Here is a 13,258-nt window from a genome sequence, read left to right on the forward strand (position 1 = left end):
CTGTGAGCAGAGGTTTATTAGATAGCATGGCTCTGCAACAGGCGATATTTTTAGGAATAATTATTGTATTCTCAGGTTAGTTCATTTTGATTACTTAAATTATTTATATAATTTGTTAAATTGTGTAAGTAATGTACTATATTGACTAATGACTAATCCAGTTGATTATTTTTAATTTAATATTTATTAAAAAAAATATTGTGTTTTATTTATTTCTATATAATGTAAATGTGTATATATAAATGTTTTTTTGACATGTTTGAGTGAAGAATTTTAATTGGAATTTAAACTTTTTTTCTACTTTTATTTGCAGGCCACATCTATTCTGTGTTTGCAGCTCAAAGTAAGAAAGTATTGCATTTTATCTACTTTAATACATAATCGGTAACATTTCTGATTAAATTTGTTAATATTATATTGAAAAAAGAAAATAGACTGTTTTGTTTGTTTTGTTATGAGACAAACCATTTGTCGCAATAAATAAATACATTTCAGTAATGAGCTGTTATGTCTACTTTGGTCTTATTTATTTTTGATTCTTTTTTCAGATGTGTGTAAGACGTATGGCAGCGGCATCTTTTATACCTTCAACAAAACAGCATTTCATCTGAAGTCCACATGTCCTGTAACGCTCACACGCTTCACTCATGCTGGAGTGGACTGTCATATCATCGTCCAGCGTGGACCGAACGGCATGATGGACAGAGTGGAGATCATCGTGAATAAAATCACGACCCTCGTTCACAATAACACTGTCACAGTGGAAGGCAGCAGGTTTGGCATTTGTTTGTCACATTTTTGACCAAAATTTAGAGTAGAGTTGAATACAGTTTTTGTATTTGTATAGGATTTCTTTTAATTATAATATTATAACATTATAAAGTTATATCATTATAACAGCTGCTTTGTGTGATATTTAATAAAAAGGTTTCACCTCATATTTCTTCTTTTACATAATGTAAATATATATCAAATACTAGATTTTAATTTAGAAAATGTAATATTTGATGACTGTATTCACTGATTTTCCAAATTGGGGTTTTGCTAGAATATAGGAAAGCTTGACATAAATTAAATCAAACAAATATTTTAATTTTATATATATATATATATATATATATATATATATATATACATGGACTACATTTTAGAAGTATTTGTTGCTAGAAATGTTATTATTTTAAATGTTATTATATATTGATCTTTTCACAGAATTTCCCTTCCATACGACCACACCTATCAGTATGTGTTCCATTATGGAGTCTATACCAGGCTCCAAAGCAAAGTTTTGCCATTGTCTGTCACCTGGTACAGTGTCTCTAATGGTGTCAGTTCACTCTGGGTGAGTTTCCATTAAAGACAACAGGCCAAAAGATTAACCAACATAATTTAACCAAAAATATGTGGTTGTTGCATTATAGCGATTCTATAAAGCCTCTCTGAACGTACTGTATTTTATATGTAATATTTGAGAACATCTCTTATAGGTGCAACTGGACCAGGTTTTAGTGGAGGGTATGAGTGGACTTTGTGGGCACCAGAACAGCACAGGTTAGTGTGCTCAACTGGTATGTTCTGTTTAAACAACGAGTGTCAAGATAATAATAGTGTTTTGTCATTACTATTTTGTTAATAGAAACTATGCAGCAGCTGATAACTGCCAGTGTACTCTCTGATGGGCAATGCCTGACACAAGACTCTGTTGCACAGAAAAACACAGTGAGTTTCTGCGCAGCTGAACAGATATAAACATTTAACTGTTTAAAAACAAACAAACGTCAAATTTTAGGTTAAAACAGCTGGTAAAGTTGCCAGCACTTTACCATAAAATACTTTAGCAACAGTCTTGTAAAACATTTAAGGTTTTCCAGGACTGAAATTTAATTGATCGTACTAAAGGGGACTTTTACTGTAGCATTATCATTAAAATTACAATTTTCTTACACTCAGTGCTGGATAAATTACTTACAAATTGTGGTTCAATACTGAATACAAAGTACATGATAAAAATTGTAGTTAGTAATGTAATCTATTACATTGCACATTTTCGGTAATATAATATAAGACTAATATAAGTAATATAAGACTGTTGACTTTTAGATTACTTTTGACCTAACTTATTTATACCATTGATTTGAATTGTATAATCTTGTACCATATTGATAAAAATACAAAGAGAAAGAAAATTTATTATTTTTTTTGCCATTTTGTCAATATTATGTAATCATGCAATCAATAAAAAAGTAACTGTATTCTGATTATGAGTATAATAAAATGTAATATAATCTAATTACAAGTATTTATTTTTTAAAATCTGATTCCTATCCTTCATAATCCTATAATGAATTGCCTTATGGTTTATATTTGTGAAATATGCAAAAGATTACATGATGTACCCTATTATAAGATATAAAATACTTTAAAATGCATTGATTGCCTATTAACCATATCTGTATTTTTTGTTTAGGTTTGTAGAGATGTTTTGTCCCATGCTTACGAATGTCTCGGCACTAAATATCAAACCTACATGACTCTATGTTATAAAAATATGAATGGCTTGTGGCATCAGGAAGCAAACTGCTCCTTTTTTAAAGAACTCTCGCTTTTGTGTGGGAGCTCCAATCCAGTGTGGTCAGTATGGAGATCGAAAAGCAACTGCTGTAAGAACCACAATTTATAACTACTTAGTGAGAAAAGTTGTCATATTCGTTTTTATATATACATTTTTTTACTACTGTATATTTGAAATACTAAGAATTCATCTTGTTTGCAGCCAAACCTCTTTGTCCTGGAGACCTGCACTATGTGGAGATGGGTCCTGCTTTCCCCCCAACCTGCAGCAACCCACAGAATTATACCACAGAATTAACTAGCACCTGCCTGCCTGCTGAAGGTTGGTCCTTGATTAGCATTAAAAAAGTGAATATGTTTTCCCAGATATTTTATTTATTTATTTATTTTGTTTTATGTAATTGTTTTGACAACAAACCTTAATTATTTAACTTCATCAATGATGCCAAAAATATAGTTTTAATTTATTCATTTTAATACCTTTTTTTATTTTCAACATTTTCCTTCTCACACAATTTCAGGAAAGGTCCTGAATGATCATGCTGATGGTTACCATTCCATAAATGTGGAGGAATGTCCATGTGTACATGCGAAAATAATCTATGCACCAGGGCAGGAACGCAGAACAAAGTGCCAGACCTGGTGAGAACCTGAATTTTTTCTTAAATAGCTTCCTCCTCCAATTCTGCCGCTAGAATGATTTGCCAACAAGATTTTAAATCATTCTGGTTATGTAAAATCTATTTCTTTTAGTTTATATATATATAGAGAGAGAGGGGGATCCAAATTGCAGCCAAAACATAGAGTATTAAACAAAACAAAGAAGATAATCCGAAACCAGAAACATAGGAGAAATAACAGGAGCAAACTAATGCAACAACATAGAAAATACATGTCGTTCCACACCCGTAAGACCTTCATTCATCTTCGGAACACAAATTAAGATATTTTTGATAAAATCCGATGGCTCAGTGAGGCCTCCATTGCCAGCAAGATAATTAACACTTTCAGATACCCAGAAAGCTACTGAAGACATATTTAAAACAGTTCATGTGACTACAGTGGTTCAACCTTAATATTATGAAGCGACAAGAATACTTTTTGTGTGCCAAAAAAACAAAATAACGTCTTTATTTAACAATATCTAGTGATGGGCGATTTCAAAACACTGCTCCATGAAGCTTCGAAGCTTTACGAATCTTTTGTTTCGAATCAGTGGTTCGGAGTGTGTATCAAACTGCCAAAGTCACATGATTTCAGTAAAAGAGGCTTCGTTACGTCATAAGTGCTTCGAAATTTCAATGGTTCACCACTGCGGGGCATGACTTTGGCAGTTTTATAGTATTCAACATGAGGTGTGTTCGACATTGGCTGTGGCTGAATGCAACCGATCAGCGAGAGTAGCCGCGTGCATACTTTATCACAGCTGAAGTTAAATAAATGCAATATTTGACTAATACACAGATGTTTCAGAGATTTTTATTCAATACTTTATGTACTGCTTACAGCGTCAGTTTTTACAAGAATAAAGTTCAACATAAGCATATATTATTTAAATACCAATGTAGTAGGGTCTACGTTTTTTATCAGTTTTATTTTGATAAACATGACACAATATAACATCGCAGCTACATGAAAAGAGCTTTAACTGTTATAAAAATACAGATTTGTGAGCATTACTGGAACTGAAGGCGTGACAATAAACACGAAACACACGTGATCGTTGTCATGCGGTGAATCTGGTACAGTCACATGGCGCCGGCGCTGTCTCAAATCAGACAAAATTTCTTACCGGCATGCAACTGCTTCAAGTCAGCCACCGATCAGTCTGTGCGGTGCCGCATCAAGTCGAACAAGCCTAATATCTAGTGATGGGCGATTTCAAAACACTGCTTCATGAAGCTTCGAAACTTTACGAATCTTTTGTTTCGAATCAGTGGTTCAGAGCGTGTATCAAACTACCAAAGTCACGTGACTTCAGTAAACGAGGCTTCGTTACGTCATAAGTGTTTTGAATTTTCAATGGTTCACCAATGCGGGGCGTGACTTTGGCAGTTTGATACGCGCTCCGAACCACTGATTCGAAACAAAAAGCAGTGTTTTAAAATCTCCCATCACTAGATATTGTTGAATAAAGTCCTTATTTTGTTTTTTGGCACACAAAAAGTATTCTCGTCGCTTCATAACATTAATGTTGAACCACTGTAGTCACATGAATTGTTTTAAATATGTCTTTAGTAGCTTTCTGGGCATCTGAAAGTGTTAATTATCTTGCTGGCAATGAAGGCCTCACTGAGCCATCGTTGAGTTCATCGTTGAAGATGAACAAAGGTCTTACGGGTGTCGAACAACATGAGGGTGAGTAATTAATGACAGAATTTTCATTTTTCGGTGAACTAACCCTTTAAATATACAGAGCTAACAAGGAAACTAGATGGGACACAGGTGAACGGAATCAATAACGAGGAAAACCAAATCAATAACTATGACAACAAATGAGAAACTGGAACATAGAGAACAAAGGGCACAGGAACAGAAACACAAGGAAACAATGAAAAACAAACTAAAAGTCCATAAAACAGAACATGAACCTGACAATAGTATTATTAATGTTAAGAATATAAGCAAGGTTTATAAGTAAGTAAAATGTAAGTAAAAATTGTGGGATTTGAATATATTCTGTAGAAAAACAAATTGAAAACTGCTTGAGATGTTTTTGTTGTTTTTATCCCCTCAGTACCTGCATCAGAGGCAAATGGGCATGTTCTGCAAACATATGTCCAGCCAAGTGTATTATTGAGGGCCAATTCATCTCTACATTTGATGGCAAACAGTATTCTCTACTAGACAGATGCACATTTGTGGCTGCAAGGGTAACCGAAATGAAAAGTTTTCATTAAAAAGGTGATATTTTGAGATTTACTGATATTAAAGTGTGTGCAATGTCATAAATGCTTGGTTTGTCACCCAGGGGCTTAACTGGACATTGAACATTCAGTATTCTGGGCAAGCTGTTGTCATAGAAAAGGCATATCTTAATATTAACCAGGTTTGTCTGTTTTCCTTATCTATATTCTTTTTTTTTTTTTTTTTTTTTTTTTTTTTTTACATTTTCACAACCTTTACATTAATTTTCTATGTGTATGTTTATGTTGTTGACAAATGTACAAAGATTTTAGGAGAAAATGTAGCATCTGTATAAGAGAAAATTTTTATATGCTGTAACTGGAAAGTTCGCCACTTTTGATCAGCTTTTTGTTTAATTTGGTCCTGCATTGTGACTGTGATTTTTTTTTTTTTTAAAGTTCAGATATTCTATGTTGTCTTGCAATTAGTATGAGGTCATTAAAACTGAATACTTAACAATTTAATATAATACAATATAATATAATACAATTTAAAATGACGGTATAAACTGAACAGCCATTATATAGCTTTAAACTTAACTATTAGCATTTGAACATGTATGCACCTTAGGTTGGCTACTATACATATAGTATGATTTAAACAACGCTATCTCACGACCAATTCGTACGTATTTTACGAGGTGGCTAATTCATATGAATTCGTACGACCTCACTCGTACGAATTCGTGCGATTTGTCTAAACCCCAGTGACGGGTAGATTTAGGGGCGGGGTTTGGGGTAGGTCATTCGTATGAATTCATACGAATTAGCCACCTTGTAAAATAGATACGAATTGCCGTGAGATCGGGTTGGACTTAAAACATATATTCAACAAAATAAGAGTATTACACCATTCTCAACATTTTACTTGATGAAACTTTTAAAAGAGTTACCATATTTGTCCTATGAATCATATTAGATATTTAGGCTACCTGACAGACTACATATAGGCTACCATTTTAAGAGAATGCTATAATGACAGATGCTTTTATTTAATTTTAACAAAATAATTATTAATATAATGAGATTGTATTTGCATTTCAACACTGCAGTAGGGCAGCACTAGGGTGAGCTATAGTTACATATTTTCAAAATTGCATGGCATATTGGGGAAAAAAACAAAAAAAAACATTATTCTTTATAATTAAATTCCAAATCGTGGTATCAGTGTCACTGCTCTTATAAACTGACTAATGCTATTTTCATTCCAGGAAAGATATACCTTCTCTGCAAACAGCATACAAATGAACAATATAGAAATCAGTGATCTGTCACAGACTGGTAGGCTCTTTTGGAATTTGATGTATTAGCTTTATAGTTTGACAAAGTTTGCAATATTCACATTAGCTTTGCAAAATTGCTTTCTCCTTTATACAGTATATGTTAATTGTGTTTTGTTTCAGAGTCAACCACAGTCTTTTGGCAGTCTTCAATGTTCATTCAAGTTCAGACTTCATTTGGCCTGAAAATGCAAATTCAGGTCTCTCCAGAAATTCAAATATATTTGAATTTGCCATCAACCGAAAATACCAAAGGTTGGAATAAGCCATACTCATACAAGCCAATCTCAAGGAACATGCAGAATTTCAGAAAAATATAGGGTCAATCAAATTTGTATGTTATTAAAAAGTGTTTTTTTGTTTATTATTTGTTTTTGTTTTATAGGTCTCTGTGGAACTTTTAATAATGACACAAGTGATGACTTCACCACTTTTAGTGGGATCATAGAAAGTTCGGTTCAGCTTTTTGCCCAGTCCTGGTCAATGGGCAGTTGTACCCCAATTACTGGATGCATCAACACTGACAACGGTAAGGATCTTCTAGCCTAACTGCTTAACCATATTAAAGTTATTTTCAAAGATGACCACTTATATTCATTCCATTTGCAGAGATATTTGCTGAGGAGAACTGTGACCAACTGAAAGATCCAGAAGGAGTGTTTGCCGTGTGTCATGATTATGTACCTGTTTCGCCCTTTGTCGAGGTATGGATATATTTTTATCCATAAACACATTTGATGCTTTTGAAATTCATGGTTGTTTTCTTGTTAGTAATCTGTGTTTGATTCTTCTCAGGCTTGTGTAAAGAGAACATGTCAGTGCTCGGCTGCATTACAGGAATGTTTGTGTGTCTCCTTTGGAAACTATGCAAAAGCCTGTGCAACTCAAGGGATCACTGTTGAGGACTGGAGATCAGAAACAAACTGCAGTGAGTGACAAGCTTTTATTCAGTGTGAAAATTATACAGTGACATTCAGAGTTTGTTGTTGTCAAAGGTATTTAGGTTTTTATGTCACAAAGAGTTATTATTTACAGCAAGATTTTAAACATAATTTAAATTTTTTTTTTTTTTAACCCTTTTTCCCCAAACATCTTGAAAATGTGAATATGAGTTTGTAAATTTGGCACCAGTTTTTAATTGGGTTTTAATTGGAAACATTAGAAACATAACTGAAAGAGTCAAAACTAAAACAAAATTTCGTAGCTCCAAAAGTCCCCAAAATGTTTTTTTAAATTAAATTATTTTTTTCATGTATATTATTAAATTTGAGACCTTTTGAAGCATCCTTAATTAAATAAATTAGGCACATGACATTTGACAGCATAAAACAAATACATTTAAAAGCATGTTGACTTTGGCATTAAAAATAAGTGAAGTTAAAAATAAAACTAAATTAATTAATTTAAAAATTCAACTAAAGTGAAAATGAAACAATGTCAGGTTTCCCTTGTTTTTGTGATTTGCGCCCCTGTTACTTAGTTGCTATGGTTTTTTATTTTCCCTCATGTGTCACACCTGTGTTTTGTCAATAATTTAGTGTAATTCCTAGTTTGTCCCTGTTTATATAGCTCTCATTTTCAGTTGTTCTTGGTCCGTTCTCATCTATGTTATGTTGGTTGCTATTCTCTTGCGTTACTCCTGTTCCCTTCTGCTCCTGCATGATTGTTGTTCTGATTATGTTGTTAATAAACCTGACTGCTGCAAGTAGATCCTGTCTTAAAACTGTCCTTTGCTGCAACCTGACTGTGACAGAAGAACGGACCAACTTATGGATCTAGCAGCAGTCAGAATCCACCCTGAGGACCAGCTACTCACCCTTCAGCAAAATGGCTACCCATTGGAAGACTACAGTATGTGGAGACCAAATGTACCCTGGCACAGTTTGTTGATTATGCTCTGTGGTTGAGTTGGTCTTCATTTACTTTGGGTGAAATGGAGGACCCTACTCTCATCAATCCAGCCTCCCCAGAGCCTCCACAGTCCACTTCTGCACTTCCAGAGCCTACCGTAGACTCAGTGCCCAGGCATGCCACAAAACCAGAGCAAACGGCAGAGGCCAGTTTTGTCCCAGAGTCCGAGCCCATCACGGAATCTGACCAGGTGTGTGAGCCTCTACATCTGTGCTAAGGGTGTGATAGTGAAGTTTGTCGGCATGAAGTGGAGCCCTGCCCATACTCCTGCCTCTAAGGTTGTGCTGTGCCAGGTCCCCAAGGATTAATATAATGAGCTGGATGATTCTCGCCATCCTCTGGCCTCAGAGATCTGTTCTCCCCAGCCTGTAATTATCGACTCCCTGATCTCCTCCTGTTCCCAAGCTCTTCCACCTCTGCTGGTCCCACCCATCATCCTTGTCTCCTTGTCTCCGCTGGTCAGCCCAACTTCAAATTCTCCTTGTCTCTGCTGGTTCCGCCCAGCTTCCAAGTCTCTTCGTCTCTGCTGTTCCTGCCCAGCCTCCCATTCCCTCCTCCTCCTACTACTCCTTCCAGTTCCTCTGGGTCAGCCCAGCTGGTCCCATCCAGCTCCTTCCAGGTTCTTCCCTGTGGACTCTGTCCAGTGATGCTGCAATACCTCGTACCTCCTGGTCCCAGCTCAGCCTTGGTGTGCTGATCCCATTGCTCCCTCTCATGCCTCTGAGCCTATTACTCTACCTCGACCCATCAACTAGTTGGCTCCACTTTGGCTCCTCGCTTACTTGGCTCCACCTAGGACCTTTGTCCTTCCAGCTCCACCGGGCTCCCTCTCCCTCTGGTTCCACCTTGGTCAGTCGTCGCTGTGCCTCCACCACAGACTTCCGGGCTTTTGGCTAAACCTTGTTGGGCTCTGCCTCAGTCCTCCGGCACCTTGGCCAATCATCACTGCAGTTCCACCTTGACCTCCTGGTCCTCCGGTGTTGCCCAGTCTTTCTGTTCTTTGGACTCCGCCTGGGTTTCCACCTCTCTCAGCATCACCTCAGTCAGTCAGGCTCATGACTCCAGCCTAGCTCCTCCCTCTATTACATACATTTTTGTGTTATGTACACTTCATGTTTTGTTGATGTACCTACTGTCAGTAATGATAATGAAAAAGTGCTCAAGCACCAGTTGCTATGGTTACCTCACCAGGTGAAAACTTTTTTTATTATTATGTCTGTGCATCTATGTATGGCTAAGTACCCATTCCACAAATTATCTTTGTGGTTTTCAGTTCCTTCATGCATGGGCAACCTGAGGTTTGCTTATGCCACTTTGGCATGTAACCATACCTGCCGTTCCCTCTCGGGCCCTGATGCCACCTGTGAGGTGGTGGATGACCCTGTGGAGGGGTGTGGATGCACGTCAGACTCTCACCTGAGCAATCAACTGACCTGCAGTCCTCGCTCACTGTGCAGCTGTTACCACCCAGGAGGCGTCACACCTCCAGGTCCAGTGGTTATTGGTGGACGCCAATGGTAAGGAAAAAAACAAGGTTACAATAATATGTATGTTGAGTACAATTTTTAGCTGAATCTGTATATACAATGTTTGTCTTTTATTACAGCTTGTGTGAAAATGGACAACTCCATTGTCCCAAAATTTGCAGTAAGTTATTTTTTTTTCAAAGTTTTTACATTTGACAAATAATTTTACTACATTCAGGGGTTAATCCACTAAACAGCAGGTGCTATCTGCTCTAGTTTAGTACTCAGTTTACAGATTTTTTACATAAACACTTAGTTATTAATTTATGAGAAATTTAACAAGAAATCCTCTTTAGTGTACCTTTCAGTCACTATGATTCTTTTCAGCGCAAACACCCCCTGCAAAACGTTTCAAATGTGCCTCATTCACAAAAAAATTGCTCTATTTACCTGCAATTAACTTTGTACTATTATTGCATGTGCAATTCATCAAGTGATGTTAAAATAACCTGGCATAAAAAAATGGACACACTTTTAAGCATTTCTAAGCAGGTGTCTGATTAATAAGATTACTTTCTTAGTAAACTCCACCCTCGAATTTTCAATTAATATAACACTGACTAATCATGCAAACCATTGAAATTGGCAAATTCCAAGATTCATTACCAAAGATTTCTATGAAGTTCTATGCCTGTTTTTTCTAGATTGCACAGTGGGAAAGATTTGTGTGGACTGTTTACAAATACCCGTGAACACGGCCCATAGGACATGTGAAAGCTTGACCAAACCCGTAGTAAGAAATTTTTAAAAATGTTGACATTTTGACATCTTACCATATGCAGATATTAAAGTGTTAATTTTCTGCAAGACTCTGAGTGAAATTGCTGATGTATATTCACAGACTGATGATAGTAGCTGTGTCAGTGGCTGTTATTGTCCGGGGGGGCTTTTTGAAGATCACAATGGTGGTTGTGTGACTCATGAAAACTGCACCTGTGAATTCAGTGGGAGGGTGTATGAAACTGGGCAGAGTGTGGAGACAAACTGTAAAATATGGTAAGAGCCTTGTCTTCTAGCCCTGACATATTTTAAAGTAATGATTGTTCCAAACCCATATGGTTTTGCTTTTGTGGTACAAAAAAGTAGATTTGAAAGCTTTAAGATTGTTTCCTTTGAGATATCCTGGCCAATAAAATGACAATACAGTAAAAAAATATATATATTTGTAACATGGGTTCACTGAAAGCCTGACCACTGGATTTGAATGATGTGATTTTGTGTCTCACAGCACATGTAGAGGTGGTGAGTGGTTTTGTGTTGATGAGGCATGTTCAGGAGTATGTGAGGTTTTCGGGAATGGGCAATACCACACTTTTGACTCCAAATGGTACAAATTCGATGGCCACTGTCAGTACACCCTAGTGAAGGTGAGTATTTGCTATGTGATAAATTACCCATTTGGGGTGACTTTGGAGTACGATACATAATACAGACAGTAAGAATAATATTAACCATCTGGGCCTCTTTGGCGTTTTGAAATTGTAATTTTTTTTTTTTTGCTTCATCGGAATGGGATGACACTTGGTGACTTTTGTTGTATTAGCTATGTGAACACACAAAAAATCATGGACATGATTTGGATATGTTAAGCGGGCAAAAAAAAAAGTCACACTTGGCTCCTTCGCTGTCAAAAATGACCGACTTAGAAAATGAATGGGGATGGGGGCACTCAAAAAATGTCAAGAGTGCAAAATAGACACATCCCCCCCCCCCCATATATATATGAACTAGTGCGACCATAACATAGAGCAATTTTTTGCAAATGTGTGAAATAAAATCAATAATTCAGCCACAATGCAGTTAAAAACTAACAGCAAGGAAGAGGTTACACAAGACTACAAAACAGACACACACACACACTCACTTACACACACAACACACTATTATACACACAAATGAACTGATATGGCTGTAACAATATGGTAAAATTAAGCCAAAATACTCAAATAAAGAGGTTGAAATCAGGTAAGACCAAGATTGATTAACCTGTGATAAAGCATACCTATTCATTTTTGTTACATTTTTTATTGAATTTTGATGTTATGTGTAACAAAATGTCTTCTTCTGTGTTCAGGTTTGACTGTAGTAAAATTAATGCAAAAACTGACACTTCAAATCAACATTTCAAACAAGCAAAAATAAATAAATAAATAAATAAAAAAAATCTAAAATCTACACCTTGACAAAAAGTAGTCTTTGAGAATGTCTAAGTATAAATCCAAACCCACAACTTAATAAAAATAAGTAGAGAATTAGTAGAGAAGAACACTAGAGAATTTATAAGCCACCTCATATAGAACTATATAGGAATTTAGTGGTTACACCATGGCATTACATAAGCTTTTCTTTTTTTACTCCCACCAGATGGCACTAATCTACCTTCAAAAATTGGATTTTAAATGCCTTGTCTCTATTTTAACATGGAATACTGCTTTAATTGAAAAATAATTTAATTTTGTATTATTTTCAATGTGGAAAATAGCTAATATATATATATATATATATATATATATATATATTTTTTTTTTTTTATATTGTATAGTATCATAAAATACCCTCAAAATTCTAAATTATAATCGAAAATATTATTGAACAAAAAATTATTACATTGGTTTTCGTGGAAAAAAAAGTTACATTTCAAGGCTTCAGTCACTTTTGACTGCAAAGGAGCCAAGTGTGACCCCTATGAAGAGGACCAGAGGGTTAATGTTGGCAGAAGTTGCTTCTGTCAAACAGCTACTAAATCAATAAACCGAAACAATGACAGACAAATGTTAATAAAAAACAACCCATGCACAACTGATTAAACAGAGCCTGACTTTTAATTTGTTTTTGTACAGCGTACTAATAAAATTCTCAGATGTAGCACTCAACAAATGGCAAACATTTTTTTAACCTCTAATATTTCTTGTAAAAGGACGCAGGTTCAAGTGGACAGTTTGCAATTAAAACTGAGAGTGTTCCTTGCTGTGATGAGTCTTTGACGTGTTCCCGCGCCATCTCAGTGGAGCTCCTGGTAGATGATCTTTTGTGAATATAAATTGTTGTTGTTGTCAATATTTCA

At 35.7% G+C, this 13,258-nt stretch overlaps 2 protein-coding genes across 2 annotated transcripts in view; both read left to right on the forward strand.

The window, feature by feature from the left end:
* Positions 1-6,034, forward strand: LOC127510831 (mucin-19). Its single transcript, XM_051890896.1, has 11 exons — positions 1-75; positions 314-343; positions 549-774; positions 1,213-1,342; positions 1,488-1,551; positions 1,637-1,719; positions 2,468-2,660; positions 2,774-2,893; positions 3,093-3,213; positions 5,309-5,444; positions 5,543-6,034. The coding sequence occupies exons 1-11, from the start codon at positions 27-29 to the stop codon at positions 5,771-5,773; spliced, it is 1,383 nt and encodes a 460-aa protein (XP_051746856.1). The 5' UTR covers positions 1-26; the 3' UTR covers positions 5,774-6,034.
* The window catches only part of muc5e (mucin 5e), a 23,775-nt gene continuing 16,064 nt past the window's right edge, over positions 5,548-13,258 (forward strand). The window contains exons 1-12 of the mRNA XM_051890893.1: positions 5,548-5,620; positions 6,689-6,758; positions 6,881-7,012; positions 7,143-7,286; positions 7,367-7,461; positions 7,553-7,685; positions 9,942-10,185; positions 10,275-10,315; positions 10,839-10,927; positions 11,036-11,190; positions 11,423-11,561; positions 13,112-13,210. Of these exons, the coding sequence (XP_051746853.1) occupies positions 6,722-6,758; positions 6,881-7,012; positions 7,143-7,286; positions 7,367-7,461; positions 7,553-7,685; positions 9,942-10,185; positions 10,275-10,315; positions 10,839-10,927; positions 11,036-11,190; positions 11,423-11,561; positions 13,112-13,210 (1,308 nt within the window). The 5' untranslated portion in view covers positions 5,548-5,620; positions 6,689-6,721. The remainder of the gene's footprint in view (positions 5,621-6,688; positions 6,759-6,880; positions 7,013-7,142; positions 7,287-7,366; positions 7,462-7,552; positions 7,686-9,941; positions 10,186-10,274; positions 10,316-10,838; positions 10,928-11,035; positions 11,191-11,422; positions 11,562-13,111; positions 13,211-13,258) is intronic.

The sequence above is a fragment of the Ctenopharyngodon idella genome, chromosome 4 (genome assembly GCF_019924925.1).
Source record: "Ctenopharyngodon idella isolate HZGC_01 chromosome 4, HZGC01, whole genome shotgun sequence".
In the NCBI taxonomy this organism is placed as follows: Eukaryota; Metazoa; Chordata; class Actinopteri; order Cypriniformes; family Xenocyprididae; genus Ctenopharyngodon; species Ctenopharyngodon idella.